The sequence below is a fragment of the Dendropsophus ebraccatus genome, chromosome 9 (assembly GCF_027789765.1).
Source record: "Dendropsophus ebraccatus isolate aDenEbr1 chromosome 9, aDenEbr1.pat, whole genome shotgun sequence".
Classification (NCBI taxonomy): Eukaryota; Metazoa; Chordata; class Amphibia; order Anura; family Hylidae; genus Dendropsophus; species Dendropsophus ebraccatus.
The window spans coordinates 11,140,043-11,163,430 of record NC_091462.1 but is presented as its reverse complement, the minus strand read 5'-3'; the positions used below and the strand labels follow the sequence as shown (position 1 = coordinate 11,163,430).

Below are 23,388 nucleotides of genomic sequence, written 5' to 3'. Positions count from 1 at the left end.
ACTGTATATAAATACATATATACACACACTTTTATTGGACGTGTTGCTTATTATGAGATTATTGTGGATTTATTAGATATCAGGAGCAGAGCGCCGTCCTCTATTCACCTGCACAGAATCGATAGATCTCGCTGCCATTAATGTGTCTTATTGATCTCACATTATTCTCCTGCCTTCAACATAATGGTGACTTTATAAGCAGTAATAGCAAGGTCAGGAAGCCTGAGTATACTATACATTAACTGCTGCCATATGATGGTATATACTGGACCTGCTTCCATATAACTATATACTGTACCTGCTGCCATATAACTGTATATAGTATACCTGCAGCCGTATACATGTATATACTGTACCTGCCGCCATATTACTGTATATACAATATCTGAAGCCGTTTACATGTATATACTTTACCTGCCGCCATATAACTGTATATAGTATACCTGCAGCCATATAACTGTATACAATGGTCCCTCAACTTACAATGGCCTCAGGATACAATATTTTTAACATACAATGTTCCTTTCTGGAGCATCATAACTTGAGCCCATACTCAACATACAATGCTACAGACAGTCAGTAACTGCAGCACATGTGAATAACCAGATGATCGAGCAATAAAAGCGCCTATTTTACTGGTAATACAAGTATACAGTATTAGTGAAGTACATGCGCTGATTGGCTGACCAGTATCTCCTCTCCACAGTACAGTGTGATACTGCATGTCCTGTACTGCTGTGTCCAGTATCTCCTCTTCACAGTACAATATGATACTACATGTCCTGTACTGCTGTGTCCAGTATCTCCCCTTCACAGTACAATGTGATACTACATGTCCTGTACTTCTGTGTCCAGTATCTCCTCTTCACAGTACAATATGATACTACATGTCCTGTACTGCTGTGTCTAGTATCTCCTCTCCACAGTATAGTGTGATACTACATGTCCTGTACTGCTGTGTGTCCAGTATCTCCTCTTCACAGTACAATATGATACTACATGTCCTGTACTGCTGTGTCCAGTATCTCCTCTTCACAGTACAATATGATACTACATGTCCTGTACTGCTGTGTCTAGTATCTCCTCCCCACAGTATAGTGTGATACTACATGTCCTGTACTGCTGTGTCTAGTATCTCCTCTCTACAGTATAGTGTGATACTACATGTCCTGTACTGCTGTGTGTCCAGTATCTCCTCTCTACAGTACAGTGTGATACTACATGTCTTGTACTGCTGTGTGTGTCTAGTATCTCCTCTCTACAGTATAGTGTGCTACTACATGTCCTGTACTGCTGTGTGTGTATCTGGTATTTCGTCTCTACAGTAAAGTGTGATACTACATGTCCTGTACTGCTGTGTGTGTCTGGTATCTCGTCTCTACAGTACAGTGTGATACTACATGTCATGTACTGCTGTGTATGTCCAATATCTCCTGTACAGTATAGTGTGATACTACATGTCCTGTACTGCTGTGTGTGTGTCTGGTATCTCGTCTCTACAGTATAGTGTGATACTACATGTCATGTACTGTTGTGTATGTCCAATATCTCCTGTACAGTATAGTGTGATACTACATATCCTGTACTGCTGTGTGTGTCCAGTATCTCCTGTACAGTATAGTGTCATACTACATGTCCTGTACTGCTGTGTGTGTCTAGTATCTCCTGTACAGTACAGTGTGATACTACATGTCCTGTACTGCTATGTGTGTCCAGTATCTCCTGTACAGTATAGTGTCATACTACATGTCCTGTACTGCTGTGTGTGTCTAGTATCTCCTGTACAGTACAGTGTGATACTACATGTCCTGTACTGCTATGTGTGTCCAGTATCTCCTGTACAGTATAGTGTGATACTACATGTCCTGTACTGCTGTGTGTGTCTAGTATCTCCTGTACAGTACAGTGTGATACTACATGTCCTGTACTGCTATGTGTGTCCAGTATCTCCTGTACAGTATAGTGTCATACTACATGTCCTGTACTGCTGTGTGTGTCCAGTATCTCCTGTACAGTATAGTGTGATACTGCATGTCCTGTACTGCTGTGTGTGTCTAGTATCTCCTCTCTACAGTAGTGTGATACTACATGTCCTGTGCTGCTGTGTGTGTCTAGTACTGTATCTCCTGTACAGTATAGTGTGATACTACATGTGCTGTACTGCTGTGTGTCTAGTATCTCGTCTCTACAGTATAGTGTGATACTACATGTCATGTACTGCTGTGTATGTCCAATATCTCCTGTACAGTATAGTGTGATACTACATGTCCTGTGCTGCTGTGTGTCTAGTATCTCCTGTACAGTATAGTGTGATACTACATGTCCTGTACGACCCTTTAGCTGTGCCAGGATGAGTTGCTCCTTTGGGCACCAGGTGAGGACGGCTTCATTTTATTTCTCTGAGACCCTGCCGCAACTGAAGAGAGTCTAGTCTTCTACCTAGAAAGTAATTTACAGCTTCCAGTAGATCTTTCTGACTGTTGTATGTAAGAACTTGCTTTATCTATATCTGCTTACTTTTCTGTAAATCTTATTTTCTTCTCATTTTGGGATATTTTGGGGCTTTAGAACTAATTACCAGTTTTCAATAGAATTATGGACTAAACATACAATGGTTTCAACATACAATGGTCGTCCTGGAACCAGTTAATATCGTATTTTGAGGGACCACTGTATACTATACAGGACCTGTGGCCATATAACGGTATATACTGTTCCTGCCATCATATAACTGTACCTGCCGCCATATAACGATATATTTTGTACCTGCCCTAATATAATGGTATATACCAGGGGTACTCAACAACTTTTAGTGAAGCTCCACTTACCGGGGTCTTTTGTCAGGTGAAGGTCCGAGCTGAACATCAGTAGGAAACGTGTTTTGTTACTTTTCACAAACGTTGTTGAAGTATTTACATACAGAATTGCTGCTTATTAGTGGGAAAACTGTCATTTTCTCTCTCTCACCGGTCCTTTAAAATTATGTACACAGGGGGTGACTGTCTTAGTAGTATATAGTTCCCCCTGTAGTATATAGCCCCCCTGTGCTCTCTCCCCCAGTAGTATATAGCCCCCCTGTGCGCTCTCCCCCAGTAGTATATAGCCCCCCTGTGGCTCTTCCCAAGTAGTGTATAGCCCCCCTGTACGCTCTCCCCCTGTAGTATATAGCCCCTGTGCGCTCTCCCCCTGTAGTATATAGCCCCTGTGCACTCTCCCCCAGTAGTATATAGTCCCCCCTGTGCACTCTTCCCCTGTAGTATCTAGCCCCTGTGCACCCTCCCCCAGTAGTATATAGTCCCCCCTGTGCACTCTCCCCCTGTAGTATATAGCCCCTGTGCGCTCTCCCCCAGTAGTATATAGCCTCCCCGTGCACTCTCCCCCTGTAGTATATAGCTCCCCTGTGCTCTCTCCCAGTATATAGCCCCCCTGTGCTCTCTCCCCCTGTATATAGCCCCACCTGTGCTTTCTCTCCCTGTGCTCTCTCCCCCTGTATATAGCTCCCCTGTGCTCTCTCCCACTATATAGCCCCCCATGTGCTCTCTCCCTGTATATAGTCCCTCTGTGCTCTCCCCCTGTATATAGCCCCCCCTGTGCTCTCTCCCCCTGTATATAGCCCCCCTGTGCTCTCTCCCCCAGTATATAGCCCCCCTGTGCTCTCTCCCCCTGTATATAGCCCCTCTGTGCTCTCTCCCCCTGTAGTATATAGCCCCCTCTGTGCTCTCTTCCACTATATAGCCCCCTGTGCTCTCTCCCAGTATATAGCCACTCTGTGCTCTCTCCCCCTGTATATAGCTCCCCCTGTGCTCTCTCCCCCTGTATATAGCCCCCCCTGTGCTCTCTCCCCCAGTAGTATAGCCCCCCTGTGCTCTCTCCCCCTGTATATAGCCCCCCCTGTGCTCTCTCCCCCTGTATATAGCCCCCCTGTGCTCTCTCCCCCTGTATATAGCCCCCCCTGTGCTCTCTCCCCCTGTATATAGCCCCCCCTGTGCTCTCTCCCCCTGTATATAGCCCCCCCTGTGCTCTCTCCCCCTGTGCTCTCTCCCCCTGTATATAGCCCCCCCTGTGCTCTCTCCCCCTGTATATAGCCCCCCCTGTGCTCTCTCCCCCTGTGCTCTCTCCCCCTGTATATAGCCCCCCTGTGCTCTCTCCCCCTGTATATAGCCCCCCCCTGTGCTCTCTCCCCTTGTATATAGCCCCCCTGTGCTCTCTCCCCCAGTATATAGCCCCCCTATGCTCTCTCCCCGTGTATATAGCCCCCCCTGTGCTCTCTCCCCGTGTATATAGCCCCCCTGTGCTCTCTCCCCCTGTATAAGGCCCCCCCCCGTGCGCTCTCCGCCAGTATACAGGCCCCCGGTGCTCTCTCCCCCTGTATATAGCCCCCCTGTGCGCTCCCCCCCCCCCCATATAGCATAAAAAAACAAACCACTTATACTCACCTAAGTCCTGCGCATCCTCTTCTCCTTCTCCTGTGGCCGCACTGCAGCTGTCACTAGAGGCCGCACTCCCCGCCGGCGCAGGAACGTCACTCGGCGCAGACACCAGAGGGGGAGCGCGGACTCTTGTGACCGCTGCGGCCAGTGAGAGGTGACTGACAGGGAGGGAGCCAATGGCTTCCTCTCTGTCAGTGCCGCTGCCGCTCGGTATCTATAAGCACTTTTTACGAGCGCTATCATAGATACTTACTGTGCAGGAAGCAGCGCCGCAGCCGGGGTCCGGACAGCTGGCCGCCCCGAACCCGGACCGCGGTCCGCCAGTTAAGGACCCCTGGTATATACTGTACCTGCCGCTATACGTCTGTGTATATAGTATATCTGCTGTCATATACCCGTATTTTCCGGCGTATAAGACGACCCCCAACTTTTCCATTTAAAATATAGTTATATATTTTATATAGTTATAATATATACTCGCCGTATAAGACTACGCCCTCTTCCAACGCACACTAAAAAAATGTAATAAAAAACATCAGACAGCAGCGAGATCTGAGAGGCATAGAAGGAGGTACAGTAATACAGGTAGGATACAAGGGCGGGCCAGATGGATGGAAGAGGTGTGTGTTTCTGGCCACAGCACCATACTGTATCTTTTTCCCATATCACAGACGACTACAGCTTGCTCTGCCATTCATACAGTCGCCGCATACGGCAGGGATGTGGCCGTTTTTGAGCACCCCCACACACACACACCACATGCGGCGAACGCAGATTCTCAAGTCCAAAGTTTTTTAGCACCCTGTACCTGCCTCATATTCCTGTATATATTATACCTCCTGCTGCCATATACCTGTATATAGTGTACCTACAGCCATATACCTGTATATACTGTACCTGCAGCCATATACCTGTATATAGTGTACCTACAGCCATATACCTGTATATAGTGTACCTACAGCCATATACCTGTATATAGTGTACCTGCAGCCATATACCTGTATATAGTGTATCTTCAGCCATATGACAGTATATATTATACCTCCTGCTGCCATATACCTGTATATAGTGTACCTACAGCCATATGACAGTATATACTATACCTACTACTGCCATATACCTGTATATAGTGTACCTACAGCCATACAGAGTGCATCACAGAAAGTACATTAGTCAGCAGGGGGCAGCAATGAGCACAGCAGAAGCTAACTCTGGGGTGACTGTGATAATACATATGATAATGGCTCAGTGATAGATGTAGGGTTGTTACAATGTATCATGACTGTCAGGCAGGCTGTGGGTGGCCAGTGCTGGTGTATCATATGGTGTCTATGGCCACCTTGGGCCATGCTGGGGACTGGCAGACACTGGGTCCTTGTTGCCGCTTGTACTCTTGTTCTTGCTCAGCTTTTTGGCACCTTCAGGTTTGTAAACATTACCGCATGGCATCAAAGATTCATGAGGCATCCATATTTTATAAGTGTAGCTGTGTGCGGGCAGACAGCCTGAGGCTGGCACTGAGGAGCCGTCCCAGGAGGGAGATAAAGCAATCTATTAGAGGCCATCTCTCCACCCTGACAGTGCTGTGCAGCAGAGGGGACTGATCAGCCAAGGGACCTGTCTATATATAATGTACAGGCCACCCATCTATAGGGGGGCAGGACTGTTCTATATAATATACAGACCACCCAAACTGCATCTATAGGGGGTCAGGACATGTGTTATATAATATACAGACCACCCAAACTGCATCTATAGGGGGTCAGGCCTTGTCTATATAATATACAGACCACCCAAACTGCATCTATAGGGGGTCAGGATGTGTCTATATATAATGTACAGACCACCCAAACTGCATCTATAGGGGGTCAGGATGTGTCTATATAATATTCAGACCACCCAAACTGCATTTATAGGGGGTCAGGATGTGTCTATATATAATGTACAGACCACCCAAACTGCATCTATAGGGGGTCAGGACTATTCTATATAATGTACAGACCACCCAAACTGCATCTATAGGGGGTCAGGACTATTCTATATAATGTACAGACCACCCAAACTGCATCTATAGGGGGTCAGGACAGGACGTGTCTATATAATGTACAGACCACCCAAACTGCATCTATAGGGGGTCAGGACATGTGTTATATAATGTTCAGACCACCCAAACTGCATCTATAGGGGGTCAGGCCTTGTCTATATAATGTACAGACCACCCAAACTGCATCTATAGGGGGTCAAGACGTGCCTATATAATGTATAGACTGCTCAAACATCCTCCATAGGGGGTAGGAGACAGTGACCCTGTTCCTGGGGGATGTGGGCCTATATGGTGCATATACGTATTATACATAAAGATATGAATATGGATTAAGTATATAAACGTATTGGTGGAATACTGTACATTGATGCCCTCGTCTGGTGGTGGCTCAGATGAAGGAGAAATGTGGCATAAAGTGTCCTTTTATTTTCCTATGGTCCAGCGGCAGACACAGACCTCAGAGCACCCCGAGTATATAGGGGCCCATAAGCGGGCAATATAGCTCAGGTACCTGTCAGGTCTCATCCGCCTATAGCTATGCATGCTGGATCCGGGTAAGCGTTTATGTGTTTTGCTGCTGCTATACTGAGAACAAAAGGATCGACGGGGCACATAGGGCACAACCCACCCTCCACCCTGGCATTTCACCAGTTCCAACAGCGATCTGAAGCTTAGATGTGAATGTGGGCACCATAGGTGTAGACACAGCTGGCAGGGCAAGTCTCAGCACAGTGCTGACGATAAGTCACCGTGCCCAGACTGCAACATCTGATACCATGTCTGTGGGTACCAGCTGCCTGACTTCTCCTCCATTGTCTCAGGACTTTCCTTTGATATGGGGTATATATGGATAATATTACAGGCAAAACAAGAAGACAAGGAATGACTATGCTGCAGAGGGCAATGTCCTGAACTGGTAGATCACGGGAGTCCCAGTGAAATGATGTAGGGAAGGGTTGTATGTCGCCTGTTGTCATCAGTAGACTATTGGGTGAGGTCTGGGAGATGGACCTACACTTTGCAGGAGCCCCCATTCTCCATAAGAGGGGTGTAGAGGAAAGTCTGGGGTCTGATAGCTGTATACAAGCTGTAAGGGCTGGGGTGGATGTAGACAGACACCGTGTGCGCGCCAGGACTGAACCACTTGTGATTTGCTGTGTTCACTCCTACGAGCCAAAAACGATGTGTAACATTCCTGCAGCCAATGAGACAGGGCCGGAAACGTCGCACACACAAGCCCAAGCCAACAATGTCTGGCATCAGTCTCTTGTACTGTATACATGCAGGGAGCTCACCCACAGCGTTCCAGGATGGGACATCCATCCTGCTCAGCTTTACTGCAAAGGATATTATCACCTATGAATGTAAAACATTCTGACCAATGTGTCTCTATGGTAACAGACTACGAACAAACTCTGTGTAGTCTGTTACTACAGACATGCATTACTCCACTTCTGACACATCTTCCTAATAACCTACAGACCATAAAGGATGAGACAGAGGGAGGAGGATAGAGGCCTCCCTGCATATAAAGCACAGGTGGCCAGACCCACCAATATTAGCAGGACCAGCCAACTGTCTAAAGTGAAAAGAGCCACGTCCTGGACTCCTCCCAACAGATGAGGAAGCTATTTTCGGGAGCTTGTTAGAGGGAATCTATCAGCATGTTAGACTAATCTAACCTGCTGATAACCCCCTAAATGTGCATGTGGCGCAAAGGAAGGAAGTAAGGAAGGTATGTCTCTTACCTTCCTCCTCCGCATCATTCCCCTGCATTTTGTAGTTAAATCCACGTCCAGGAGCACTGCTCCCCCCCCCATCTTGCCGATCTGCCCTGTCTGCTCCATTGATTATCATTAGAAGGAGTGGCCTGGTTGGGGGTTTTAGGGAGCAGGGTGGTTCAGCGCCCCCTGATGTGGATTTAGCTACTAACTGCACAGGAGCGGCGCCGAGGAGGAAGGTACGAGACATAGCCCCTAGCCCACTAATGTGCATGAGGCACCAAGGAGGAAGCTAACAGCAGGTTAGATTGTTCCCCTTTAAGGTAAAGTAGGTGTCTTACCTTGATCCTCTGTGCCATTTTCAGGAACTGTGTAGTTTATTAGATATGTAAATGAGGTGGTTTGGTGCCCTCCGCAGCCAGCCTGCCCCAGGGCGGTGTTCTACAGTGACATCACTCTGGCGCTCATCACTGCAGAATGGTGGATGAATATTCATTAGAAGGGCCGGATTGGTGCACTGAGGGTGGTAGTCCCGCCCCCAGTGCACCAAACCTTCTCATTTACATATGAAATTAAATACAATGTTCACGAAATGGTGCAGAATATCAAGGTAAGAAACTTCATCCTCAGCACCCCTGTGCTATAAGGACATATCGGCAGGTAGATGGTTAGAGGTTTCCCTTTAACACGACTAAAGGATCAGACTACACAGGGCTTGTTTGTAGTCTGTAACCATGGAGACCCATTGGTCTGCATAGGAGCTGTATAAATGAGGAAATTTTCTAGTCTTTCAAAGTGATGTAATTTTCTTGTGTTAGCTCCATTACAGCAATGGTTGTTTCTGACCTCTACACACCCTGATTATGTTCCAACTGCATGTCTCATACCTCGTCTTCTCTTTTACAGCGCTGCAAAGACCGACTAAACTCTTTGGCCATCTCTGTCATGAACCAGTGGCCGGGCATAAAGCTGCGAGTGACTGAAGGCTGGGATGAGGACGGTCATCATTCTGACGAATCCTTACACTACGAGGGCCGAGCGGTGGACATCACCACCTCAGACAGGGACCGCAATAAATACGGGATGCTGGCCCGGCTGGCAGTGGAGGCGGGATTTGACTGGGTCTACTATGAATCTAAAGCGCATATCCACTGCTCTGTGAAGTCAGGTAAGAACACTGCTTTATATAACAATTTTATACCTTATAGCGTAAGACGTCTTCACTGTCCATCATTGTGTCCACCTATGTCCTGTTCCTAACAACCATTGTCTTTGCACAGTGTCTATTGTTAAAAGTTATGTTTCTGCTTAGAAATTCTGACCACATGACTGCTATGGGGCTCTTAAGGGGCCGTGTTCTATAGAGGCCATTCCTGCTTCCATGGACCCATTGTGTAAAGAGTCAACCACTCAATATATTTCTCTGTCCAAAGAGATGTAAAGGACTCTCATGAGCCCGGCTATCCTGAGTATGGAGAAAAAGCCAACACTAGGATGGGCCCCACCCTGGTTTATACTTTGGGCCCCTTTCCCGTTTATGTACTTGTGAGGGTGGACAATGAATGTTTTATAGTGACTTATGTCTATAGTAATGACGCTGATCCTGCTCTTTTGTATAGTTTTATACAATGTATCAGATTTGTCTGTCCTGTTATTATAAGTCTGTTTTGCCATGTATCCGCCATATACATCCTCAGCTATATCGCATCTTATGGGCCGTCACAGGTTCACCTTCCCCAGATGGTACAATGAGGATAACCAATATGAGTGGCATTTATGTCCTTACTGTGTATGGGTTCAGGACCTTGATGTATCAGCCAGAGCTCCCTGGAGGACCCGGCTTGTCTGTATATTACACATTACACATTGATTCTAGTAGGAATGGTGTAATACTTCATTTGTCCTCTGGTGGTGCTGCAGGAAAGTGTAACACTTGCTGCTAGATGATCTCACTGATCACAGCTGATCACTGCTCATTCTACTAGTGAAATCATTGAGGGGCCCTAATGCTATTTCTAAAAGGGATGTACCAAGGTTGACGGCTCCTATTCTCAGGATAGATGATAACTACCATGTTTCCCAGAAAACATGACAGTGTTTTATAGTAAATGTTGCTGCTAGGTCTTATTTTAAGGGGATGTCTTATTTTTTCATGAAGAAGAATTCACATATCACATGCACAGCAGGGACTGAGCGTATGCTATGGTGGATTCCAGCTACCAGTGGGAACTCATCACAGCGCAATTGTACAGCACAGCAGGGACAGGGTACGGTATGGTGGCTTCCCGCCACGGGGGCAGCTCACCACAGCATACTCGTACAGCACAGCAGGGACAGCGTATGGTATGGCAGCTTCCAACCACCAGGAGTAGCTCACCGCAGCACATGCCTACAGCACAGCAGGGACAGCATATGGTATGGCAGCTTCCGACCACCAGAAGTAGCTCACCACAGCACATGCCTACAGCACAGCAGGTACAGCATATGATATGGCAGCTTCCGACCACCAGGGGGAGCTCACCACAGCACACTCGCACAGCCCAGTAGGGACAGAGTGTACAGTATGGGGGCTTCTGGCCACCGGGGGGAGCTCACTACAGCACACTGGTACAGCACAGCAGGGACAGTGTATAGTATGGCGGCAGCCGATGGGATAACGGCAGACTGTGTGCAGCTCTATATCTTGCAGTAGGGGACAACGGGGATTGAGGCAGGCAATCGGCCTCTTGATGCCTTGCCTGCACATTTACAAGCAACGGCTGCAGAAGGGAACATGAGCGTTGGCGGCAGGTGAAGGTCTCCATGTCCTGCATGCAGCTGCTCTGCAATGGACGGTAATAGTAGGGGACAGCGGCAATGGGCTAAAAAGAATCACAGCTGCGTGTCCTGGTATTCTGCTCGCCGGGCATGCTTTCAAACTAAAACTTTGCTAGGTCTTACTTTCGGGGGAGGCCTCATATTTAGCAATTCATCAAAACCCCTACTAGGTAATATTTTCAGGGAATGTCTTATTTTCGGGGAAACAGGGTAGCTGGGACCCTCAATGCATGGAGTGACACTGTCACTGTCTATGGGACCTCTAAGCATCCAAGCAACCTCTGTGGGGGTCCCAGTGGTCAGACCCCAATTGATCAGCTAGTTATCCCCCAATTCTGGGATATAAATGGAAAGACTCAAGCTTTCTGGAGCTGTATACTTCACTGTGATGGACTGGTTTTGTTCCACAGGGTATTTTTCTTATCAATAATAGACTCTGCAGATCCCTTCCCGATACCGTACCCGCTGTCAGATTAAGCTGTTTATCTGTTATTGATCCCGGTTACAGCATGTCTTGCTATCCCGCCCTTCCTCTCAGAACACAAGCTCAATAACCAATCAATACTGCACTTTTCTTTGGACGACTAGTAAATCAAAGAGGCTCTAATAGGAAATGCACTAAAAATAAAAGATACCAGAGGGAGGCGACCATAAAAATCAAAGGTTCTCAGGAGCCACATACAAGGATAACAGCCGCCTGACACCAGAGAAGTTTATTGGTCGGACTATTTATATTGCGAGGATGGGTATTCTGTATTTGGAGCAGTAAAAGTATTACAGGTAATATTCCGCCATATGGTCTTTTACGATTGCACCCTGGATTGGTTGATAAATAGCCATATCCCATGTGTATTGTGTTGTAAAGGTTGTACCCTGGTGGTCTTAAGTGGTACTGCAGTTTTTATGCCTTTGGCACTTCTAGAGCAAGGAGGCATTTGGAGTTACATTGGACACTGGGGGGAAAACATACAAAGTGGCCCTCCCCCAAAAGGACAGGAGATCACTCTCTGGTGCCCCCTATTGGAGGGAGCATTCCTGCAAGCCAGTGCTCGATTCTTATAACAACCTACAGATTTTAGCCATATTTATAAGGGACAAGTATTGACTTGCAGGGATGCTACTTCCAATAGGTTCTCTTCCTTTTGGAGCAGAGCTGCTTGGACAGGACATCTTTTTTTCCTACAATAGTTTTGTTGACCTTAAAAGGGTTGAAAATCAGGCTTTCTCCCAGAGACAGCGCCACTCTTGTCGACAGTTTCTGTGTGGTATTGCAGCTCAGTTTTATTAAAGTGAATGGAGTTGAGTTGTAATGCCACACTCAAACTGAGGACAGGGGTGGCGCTGTTTTTGGAAGAAAGCAGTTTCTTTTCTTTCTTTTTTTTTTTAAATACTGGATAATCCCTTTAAAGCCACAATGAATTCCACTTACATCTGAATTTTATATCCTTTTACATTGGCAACACGAAATCCAAAGGGATCATATGATGTTCCTCTAATTTTAGGTAACTCATTGCTGTAAAAGGATTCATGCAAAGTAGTTGCTAAACTACCATGCTTTTCACCCCGTGCCATGAAAAAACCACAGCTCCCAGCATGCCTTGCCAGTCTTCTGGGTTGCACACTATCACTTTAAATCAGTGTCCCCAAACCTGCTGGCTACCCTGACATCTACATCTGACATCTGCATTGGGTTGGTGAAGGCGGCTGGCATTCCTCAGGGCCGCAGCTTGGCCCGGGCGCTGTGATCTCGGTGGAAGCCCTGTTATTACACGTCCCGCCGCTCGCTGGGTTTTAATGCCCATTTGCCTGGAGATTTCCTTTGTAAAATTAAAAAACAAACATTCCACACAAATATTTGCCGTTTGCTCTGGCAGAGCGTGTACATAGCTCACTAGACCATTGGAGATGTTTGCATAATGCGCCATACCCCCTGGGGTCTAACACCGGGGTGAACACGCCACCTGCGCTACTGCTGTGTTTTGGATCACACGTGTTCAGTCTCTATGAATTCTGCCAAAGGGGAAAGGGGGGGGGGGGAATCATTTTCTCATATTTGGCAAAATGCTAAAATTTTGAATTCCTGGAGTAATAGTGATGGTTTCTTAAATCCACTGTGTGAATGACACCTGCCATGGGTTGAGAACGTCGCTCCTCCCGTTCTCGTCTTGGGGTTTCCCATAGATACTTTTTTTTATGGTGCTCGTCCCAGGGGTTCATGGTTGAAGATGGTCCCCTCTGCCCTGGTAAGTATCACTTGTTTCACTGTCTTATATATATTTGGTTAGGACCATCTGACTGCGGTTGCTTTATGGCTCTCTTTGCTTTTCCGGCAGACCACCGTACCAATGGAAATTCACCCACCGCCCCTCAGGACCATGTCTGGAAGTCTTCTATGGACAAGAGCAGATCGGAGGAAATGCAAGATCCACACTCTGAGTGGAGAACACAGGGGGCCGCTGAGGTGCAGGCCGAAGGGGGGAACAACCCCTGGGACAACCATGTGAGGTGAGATGATCCCACTGATGCCTAGATATATAAACCCTTTTTATTTCAAAGTGAATTCGCAGACACATAATCCATTGACTACTGCATAACCTAAATTTAAAAGGACTATTTAAAGGGGGACTGCAGTATTATCTTGTTTAAGCAACTGGTTTCAGAAAGTTGAATAAACTCTATTACGGTGAGACCTTAAAGGGGTTATTCAGCAAAAATCTTTTTTTTTTTTTCAAATCAACTGATTTCAGAAAGTTAAATAGATTCATAATTCAATAGAAGTGTCACCTTTTTTTTTTTTTTCAGAAATCAATAGTACAGGCGATTTTAAGAAACTTATTAAGCAAATATGCCATTATCTGCATTCAAAAAGCCTTTCCCCAGGTCCCCCCCCCCTCCTCTCTCATCCACTGCTCATTATCAGGAAATCTCGACTCTTTTATATCAGTCGGGCCCTGTGTAACCTATGGAGAGGGGAGGGGGGAGGAGGGAGATTAGTCACCAGCAGAGAACAAAGGATTACACAGCGGGACCTGTGTGAAAGCCCGTATTCAGAGGTCAGAGAGGTCAGTGCTGACTTCAGAGGAGATAGCCCGGTGATATAGCTGTAAATTAACTCTTTGTTGTTTTGATTTGATGCCTCATCTCCCTCAACTCCTCCCCTTTCCATAGAGCACCATGAGGACAGGGGGGAGAGCTTCAAACGGCTTTTTCATGATAAAAATGCTTTTTTTGCCCCCGCTAATAAACCTAAATTACAAAGTTTCTTAAAATCGCCCGTACTATTGATTTCTGCAAAAAAAAATGTAAACGACAGTGACACTTTAAAAATCTCCAGTCTTCCAGTTCTTATCAGCTGCTGTATGTCCTGCAGGAAGTGGTGTATTCTCTCCAGTCTGACACAGTGCTCTCTGCTGCCACCTCTGTCCATGTCAGGAACTGTCCAGAGCGGCAGTAAATCCCCATAGAAAACCTCTCCTGCTCTGGACAGTTCCTGACATGGACAGAGGTGGCAGCAGAGAGCACTGTGTCAGACTGGAGAGAATACACCACTTCCTGCAATCCTAGAGATACAAGACACTTGTGTGTTTGTCAGTTCTCGAGGTCCTGCAATGAACAGTTATACAGCAATGTGGTGGAGAAGCAGAGGGAATCGTGCACAGCGCTTTCCCCCATGTTTATGATGAAGTAATGAGAAGAGGTGGGGCTTATGTAAAGGGGTGGGGCTAAGCTTTGGTATTATGTTCAGTGAGAGCAGGATGTAAGGGAGTGTACACAATACATTCTTCCAGGAAAATATAGAGGGTATATAAGAAAATGTTGTACTTTATACTTCTTGTAGGAACTGGCACAGAGCCACAGACACACTTCTTAAAGGGGCATTATATCTAAGAGGCAAAAATACTAATATTAGAAATTTATCTTGAACTAATTTTTAGTTATTATTCACCTACTGCATATTACAGGCATAACAATGAAAAGTATATAGTGTCAGGATATCAGTAACACTAGACAAACAAGTGCTAAAACGCCATTAACTGTAACTATAGCTGCCGCTGCGTCCCTATGACAACACTCCCTGCTTGTGTTCTTCTCTTCTTCATCCTTGCACTAGGGACACTGAGGGACATGATCAAATACTGTCTAATTCTGGAAGTTCGCACTAGACAGACTAAGAATGTGTAAGATTCGGCAGTTTACACACCTACTTTTAGCTAGCTTGGCTTTAATGGTACAAAATGCTATGGCAATACCAAGCCCCCTTTGTAAGTCACGCCCCTAAGCTAATACCAAGCCCCCTCTGTAAGTCACGCCCCTAAGCTAATACCAAGCCCCCTTTGTAAGTCACGCCCCTAAGCTAATACCAAGCCCCCTTTGTAAGTCACGCCCCTAAGCTAATACCAAGCCCCCTTTGTAAGTCACGCCCCTAAGCTAATACCAAGCCGCCTTTGTAAGTCACGCCCCTAAGCTAATACCAAGCCCCCTTTGTAAGTCACGCCCCTAAGCTAATACCAAGCCCCCTTTGTAAGCCAAGCCCCTATGCTAATACCAAGCCCCCTTTGTAAGCCACACCCCTATGCTAATACCAAGCCCCCTTTGTAAGCCACGCCCATATACTAATACCAAGCCCCTACGTAAGCCACACCCCTATGCTAATACCAAGCCCCTACGTAAGCCATGCCCCTATGCTAATACCAAGCCCCTACGTAAGCCATGCCCCTATGCTAATACCAAGACCCTACGTAAGCCATGCCCCTATGCTAATACCAAGCACCCTTTGTAAGCCACACCCCTATGCCAATACCCAGTCCCTTTGTAAGCCATGCCCCTATGCTAATACCAAGCACCCTTTGTAAGCCACACCCCTATGCCAATACCCAGTCCCTTTGTAAGCCAAGCCCCTATGCTAATACCAAGCCCCCTTTGTAAGCCACGCCCCTATACTAATACCAAGCCCCTATGCTAATACCAAGCCCCCCTTTGTAAGCCACACCCCTATGCTAATACCAAGCCCCTTTTGTAAGCCACGCCCCATACTAATACCAAGCCCCTACGTAAGCCATGCCCCTATGCTAATACCAAGCCCCTTTGTAAGTCACGCCCCTATACTAATACCAAGCCCCTATGTAAGCCACGCCCCTATACTAATACCAAGCCCCTATGTAAGCCACGCCCCTATACTAATACCAAGCCCCATTTGTAAACCACACCCCTATGCCAATACCCAGTCTCTTTGTAAGCCATGCCCCTATGCCAATACCCAGTCTCTTTGTAAGCCACTCCTTTTTGGCACAGGCTGTTTTGATCATCTTTCTCACCATCTGCATCAATGTGTACATTATATATACTGACATAGATACCAGAGGATGTGATGTGCACTGTACACTAGAGAACTAAGCCCACCAGTCCAGTCATAGGGAACTTGTGAGGTCAGCGAGGCTCAAGGCTCCTTGGTTGTGTAAGGTGACGGATATAGCCCAGCCACTGGTGACGTCACCCAACAGAGTGGGGCGTACAGTCACTGCAGCGGTCCTACATTCCTAGATGTGAATATAACCAGCGAAGTTACAATACAATGTACGAAACTTATACTAGAGGTCAGAGGTGAACGTGTTATACCAGGAAGGACGTAAACCAGTATCAATCATTCCTGATACTATGACCTTATAACAGCCAAAACCACAACTGTGATTATACAAGGGTCTAAGCTTCATAGCACCAGGGACCATACAAGGTCTAAGCTTCATAACACTTAGGATCATACAAGGGTCTAAGCTTTATAACACTTGAGATCATACAAGGGTCTAAGCTTTATAACACTTGAGATCATACAAGGGTCTAAGCTTTATAACACTTGAGATCATACAAGGTCTAAGCTTCATAACACTGGAGACCATACAAGGTATAAGCTTTATAACACTGGAGACCACAAGGGTCTAAGCTTTATAGCACCAGAGGTCATACAAGGTCTAAGCTTTATAGCACCAGAGGTCATACAAGGTCTAAGCTTTATAACACTGGAGACCATACAAGGTCTAAGCTTTATAACACTTAAGATCATACAAGGGTCTAAGCTTTATAACACTTGAGATCATACAAGGTATAAGCTTTATAACACTGGAGACCACAAGGGTCTAAGCTTTATAGCACCAGAGGTCATACAAGGTCTAAACTTTATAACACTGGAGACCATACAAAGGTTAATACTGGTTTACGTCCTTCCTAGTATGACATTTGATAACACTGAAGACCATACAAGGTCTAAACATCATGGCACTGGTGCTATGAAGCGTAAACTTTGTATTGTCTGCAGAGACCATTCAAGGTCTATGCTTTGTCTATGCTTTATAGCACTGCAGATGATACAAGGTGTAAGCTTAATAGCAATGGGGTCTGTAGAAGATTTAAGGCACCATACAAGCTTAAAGAACAGATCAAACACTTCTATGAATATATAAGTTGCTTTTTAGCATGAACATTGATCTCTATTGCAGTTACATTTATATTAGGTATATAGTGATTGCTAATATGTAGTTACATTTTAAATGAGCAATCAGGAGCTTCAACTATATTACCCTGTAAGATGTATATGTGTGATGTATAATGTCATGCTCACTGCTCTGAAGCTTAGCCATTGCATGGTCTCCAATCCTGACCTTGGGACCTCCATGGGGCTGAGCCCATTGACTATGGACCATGCTGTGGGATCAACCATACATTCAAGATGAAATGTGGAAGGTTGATGGAAGGTTGTGGAAGGATGTGGAAGGTTAGAGGGAATTGTGAGAATGTGTTGTATTTCTAGGGAATATTGGAGCATTATAGATCTGCCTGATGGAATAAACATTCACACTCTTCTATTACTTTTAGGCCACAGGAAGAATTAGGATCTACCAGCTTCAAAGAACTGAACAAGAAGAAGAAAAAAGGAGAAAGAAAGTATAGAAAAGAAAAGAAAGGGAAAACTGCAGAAGGTGATGAGAAAAAAGTCAAGAAGAGGAAAAATGAAGGAAAAAATGCAAGTGACAAAACATCACGGAAGGAGAAGAAGGAAAGAAAGGGAAAGGTGATGAAGGAGAACTGAAGAGGGAGAAGATACCGAATGATGAAGAAATGATGAAGAAAGTCAGTGGTGGAATAGTGCAGAGACAGGGCGAAGAGAAGCCAAACCCTGGGCACCGCCATGGGCACCACAATGGGCCCCAAACAAGCACAAACCTAGGAGACAAGGAACAAAGTATTTATAGAAACCGCAAACAATGAGAAATAATCACTGGAGATGTGAGAAAATATGAAGGATAATATAAAAAAACATTACTGATCGTCCAATTGGAAGGAGTTAATATTCTATGTTAAGTTATTCAGTCCGAAATATAATCGGCCAGTCCCTTCTAGAACATACACTGCTGAGCTATCGTAGAACATACACCCGTGTAGTTGACTTGTCCTATATTACATGTGGATGGTACAATGAGGCCGCTTCTAGTTGTCTCGTGAACACCTCTCACGTCGTATTGCTCTTGCTAGAAAAAAATTGTGAAAGGCGTCCGGGGTGGGAATGTTATCTAATGTGCTGATGAAAACAAGGACCACAATGACCAGAGCGGCGGCACAATGGTTTCTTTATATTTTTGGTCTTTTTAACATGGAGACTCCATAGATGAAGAAATTTTAGTATTTATACACTGGCAGTCAGAAAAGGGGTGAATGGTTAAAAAACAAAAAAAAACTAAAAGGGGCATCTCTAGGACCATATGCCAAGGCTAGGCTGCACCAGAAGCTTTGTGATGCGTCACGCAATGATGAGGTCACCATTCCACCCTAACCCCCCCCCCCCTTTTTACCCAGACAGGCACCCTGGAAGTATATCCAGGACTGTGTGAAGATGAGGAGCTGTACTGGGTCATCTGTGGTTGGCTCTCTCCATGCTTTCTTGGGTAACAAAGTGGCAGGTCCTTTGGGAGCTTCTGAGTCTGGGAAATGGGGGCATCACTAGGAAACACTTTAGGGAATAATTGGAGTTTAAAAAAAACCCAAAGGAACAAAGAGACCCCTATAAATGTGCACTGTGTTCTGCGTAATTGCCACACTTACTTATTATATTACTTATTATACCATTGCACTAGGCCTATCATCCTGTAGAGGTCCAGTGTTCCCCACTTTAGACTCCTGTACTAGGAGGGACCCCACATATCAGATATAGGGTACGGTTACAACAGACGTGCACAGAAGATCAGACAGTAACTGAGATATTTCAGTGCTAATAATATAAAATGTGGAACTTAAACAAGAAAACTGTGAGATCCTGAGAAAGGGGCATTAGCGATACTTGTTCTTCAGGTTACGGCAGTGTCTTCTGTGGTCACCGTAATGGTCAAATCTGTGCGGATCCATGTAATTGATAATGTGCATTGTACAGATCAGTGTACCCCAACCTTTGACTATCAGGGCATTATGTGAGTTGTAGTTTTCACAGGTTGGAGTACACTGGTATAGATCCTCTATCACTTTCCTCTGCCCAGACTGGATAACTGCGTATACTGTGTCAATGGTAACACTGGTGGAGACCTATACCCCACTGTCTCAGGGATGGTCCGCATGGTTTACATTGTGTTGTTACATTGTAACAGTGTAGCCGTGTATCTTGTGATTGGAACAATGTTGAGTGGGGGGAGTGAGATAGGTGATCCCAGGTCATGCACCATTATTAACCCCTTCATGTCCTTGTTTTCATCAGCACCTAATCCATAGTATTAAAGGGGCATCTCATGAAGCCCCCTTCTCTAGATACAGCTGCCATAGCCATTAGCTAGTTGCCGCAGGTCGGCCATACATTTCGTGCAGTATTAGATGATGGCCATTTCAGTGAATAGTTAGCCATGTAATACACAGGCAACCGGGACCCCACCAGAGAGGGAATGTGACTCCGGGGGGGGGGGGGGGGGTAGCTGGGTAACAGTTGGGGGTTCAGAAGATGCAGTTACCCCATGTGTGATAATTTGATGGCCTTACTGCAGATTTTGCATTGGGTCCTGGAGACCCGCTAAATTATGCCTCTGCCCCCACTCTGATGTCCCTATTGCCTAACAGGACATATATAAAGGGTCACATCATGAAGAGCCCTTTTAATTTATCTCTAACTCTTCTACCTTAGGCGATTGTCAATGTGACGGTAGAAGAGCCTGAACCTGCGGGGTTAGTCGCTACTTACTGAACAATCTACTTACAAAGAGCTAATTTATTACTTTAAGCGATTTCTATTTTTTTATTTCGAGTGGTTTTTGGTACTACGGTGATTGTAGATTGTATATTGTATATTTTGCTTCTGTGAAATTGTACAAAATATTTAAAATAAACCGATCTGTGAGAATCCGATCCAAATCGCCTGTTATTTATCACCAGCAACGGCCGAGTCTATAGAGGATACAGTGAGGTCCATTGAATTGGACTGCAGATAACCCCCAATATCTTCTCAGATGTCTAGGAAGATACGAGATACAAGGTGGGTTATATACCAAAATATTCCTGGAGAGGAATGGTTGGCACGGCCAAGTGCGTTCTCTATGGGAAGGGGTCAGCTGCTTACAAAAGGGGTAAGGCAGTGATTATTTATCACGGTTCATCACTATCTCCACCGACTTTATCCCTTACACCTTGCACCAACGTCTGACACTGTATAAGGTATATGGGGACCTTTTTTTTGTACATTACCCTTTGACAGGGGTCACAGATATGAAGAAAAAATGGCTGCGCTCTCCCAGTCAACACCATAAAGGTTGGCATATAAAAGTACCTATTTCCTGGTTACAGAGTGGAAAGAATAAACGGCGCCCCCTACAAAAAGCTGTGGGTTACAGAAATCTCTTACCAGTGTAGGATAATTCTGTGTCCATCGGACTAGCAGTCTATGTAGGGGGTTAGAGTACCCCCAACTTATGGGCACCCCCTGTGTCCATTCGGTGTACTCAAATGTTATCTGGCGTACAATGAGTTAAAAGCACTTGCAGCTGAGAATATAAAATGGCAGAAAACCTCGGAGTTTACAATAACATTTCTTCCCTATCCGTCATTATTTTCATGTTCCATTCCATCAGGTCATACAATACGACAGCAAACAACCCCCCGTGTTACAGAGGCGAGGGCGCACAAGCCACATAGAGGGGGTGAGAGCCAGGAACCACCCAATACTCAGCTACATAGAGGGGAAGATGGAGACCCCCCCCCTACAGCTACATAGAGGGGAAGATGGGAAACCCCCCCCCTACAGCTACATATAGCTGTAGATGGGAAGATGGGGACCCCCCACAGCTACATATAGGGGAAGATGGGAAACTCTCACAGCTACAGAGAGGGTAAGACGGGGACCCCCCTACAGCTACATATAGGGGAAGACGGGACCCCCCCTACAGCTACATTTAGGGGAAGACGGGACCCCCCCCTACAGCTACATATAGGGGAAGACGGGACCCCCCCTACAGCTACATATAGGGGAAGATGGGACCCCCCCTACAGCTACAGAGTGGGGAAGACGGGACCCCCCCTACAGCTACATATAGGGGAAGATGGGCCCCCCCCCTATAGCTACATAGAGGGGAAGATGGGGACCCCCCTATAGCTACATAGAGGGGAAGATGGGGAGGGGACCCCACCCGGGGACCCCACCCCCCTACAGAGAGGGGAAGATAGGGACCCCGCCCCCCTACAGAGAGGGGAAGATGGGGACCCCGCCCCCCTACAGACAGGGGAAGATGGAGACCCCGCCCCCCTACAGAGAGGGGAAGATGGGGACCCCGCCCCCCTACAGAGAGGGGAAGATGGAGACCCCGCCCCCCTACAGAGAGGGGAAGAGACCCACCCCAATATATACAGCTATATGGAGGTGTAGAGAAGAAGGGGGCCCAAATACCTATTCTCTATCGATTTGACTAATGCCAATATTGAACATTCCTGTCCTGAAATACTCTGTGCTGCTGTGGGCCCTGCCCTCTCCTCACCAATATAATCACATGTTGTGGAGAATTCATCCTCCCCCCCCCCCCCCCCCGGAATACTCTGTACTGCTGTGTGCTCTGGGCATGCTGGGAGTTGTAGTTAGCAGCAGGTGGTGGGCGGCAGGTTGGGTAACCCTGCAGTGGAGATGCGGATCTAGGTAAGGGTTAAGTGTATCGGTGCAGTGTGGCAGGGGTGAGTGCTGTCACCTTGTGCCATATCCGGTACACTTCAGACAATGGGCTTGTAAATTTAGCCGATTTTTGCATATGTGGATTTTTTTTTAGCAATTAGTGGTTAATGATTAGACAGCGCTCTCCTGAGAGAGTGCAGGCGCGAGCCGGTCCCGGCAGGTCTCATCCTGCTCCGCACCCATACAGCCTGTGCCGGTCAGGTACTCAATGACAGGGCAGGAAATGGCGCAGGAGCGGCCGGCCACAGCGACGTGTTCACACCAAGACTCTCCTGTGCTCAGATACTGTAAATCTTTCATCACTTCCTAGAACAGTGTGAACAGTTATCTAATAGTTACCCCCCACACACACACACACAGCCACAGTCCCCCCGTGACAGTGAAAGCCACAGTCCCTCCCCGTAACAGCGACAGCCACAGTCCCTCCCCGTAACAGCGGCAGCCACAGTCCCTCCCCGTAACAGCGGCAGCCACAGTCCCTCCCCGTAACAGCGACAGCCACATTCCCCCCGTAACAGCGACAGCCACAGTCCCTCCCCGTAACAGCGACAGTCACAGTCCCCCCGTAACAGCGACAGCCACATTCCCCCCGTAACAGCGACAGCCACAGTCCCCCCGTAACAGCGACAGCCACATTCCCCCCGTAACAGCGACAGTCACAGTCCCTCCTGTAACCGCGACAGCCACAGTCCCCCCCATAACAGCGACAGCCACAGTCCCCCCCATAACAGCGACAGCCACAGTCCCCCCCATAACAGCGACAGCCACAGTCCCCCCCATAACAGCGACAGCCACAGTCCCCCCCCATAACAGCGACAGCCACAGTCCCTCCCCAAAAAAGCGACAGTCACAGTCCTCCCCGTAACAGCCACAGCCCCCCCCGTAACAGCGACAGCCACAGTCCCCCCATAACAGCGACAGCCACAGTCCCCCCCGTAACAGCCACAGTCCCCCCCTAACAGCGACAGCCACAGTCCCCCCATAACAGCGACAGCCACAGTCCCCCCCGTAACAGCGACAGCCACAGTCCCCCCCCCCCTGTAATAGCGACAGCCACAGTCCCTCCTTGTAACAGCGACAGCCACAGTCCCCCCCTGTAACAGCGACAGCCACAGTCCCCCCCCCTGTAACAGCGACAGCCACAGTCCCCCCTAACAGCGACAGCCACAGTCCCCCCCCTGTAACAGCGACAGCCAC

At 46.9% G+C, this 23,388-nt stretch overlaps 1 protein-coding gene and 1 long non-coding RNA gene across 3 annotated transcripts in view; one reads left to right on the top strand and one right to left on the bottom strand.

Moving 5' to 3' along the window:
* LOC138800674 (uncharacterized) overlaps nucleotides 1-23,388 on the bottom strand; it is a 185,935-nt gene that overhangs the window by 91,646 nt on the left and 70,901 nt on the right. The gene's annotated exons all lie outside the window — the stretch shown is intronic.
* The window catches only part of IHH (Indian hedgehog signaling molecule), a 60,390-nt gene that overhangs the window by 30,182 nt on the left and 6,820 nt on the right, over nucleotides 1-23,388 (top strand). The window contains exons 2-4 of one of the 2 annotated variants that reach the window (XM_069982519.1): nucleotides 9,102-9,363; nucleotides 13,346-13,517; nucleotides 17,880-19,030. In XM_069982519.1, the coding sequence (XP_069838620.1) occupies nucleotides 9,102-9,363; nucleotides 13,346-13,517; nucleotides 17,880-18,093 (648 nt within the window). In that variant the 3' untranslated portion in view covers nucleotides 18,094-19,030. Of the gene's footprint in view, nucleotides 1-9,101; nucleotides 9,364-13,345; nucleotides 13,518-17,879; nucleotides 19,031-23,388 lie in introns of those variants that run through there. The other variant, XM_069982518.1, reaches the window with a different exon arrangement.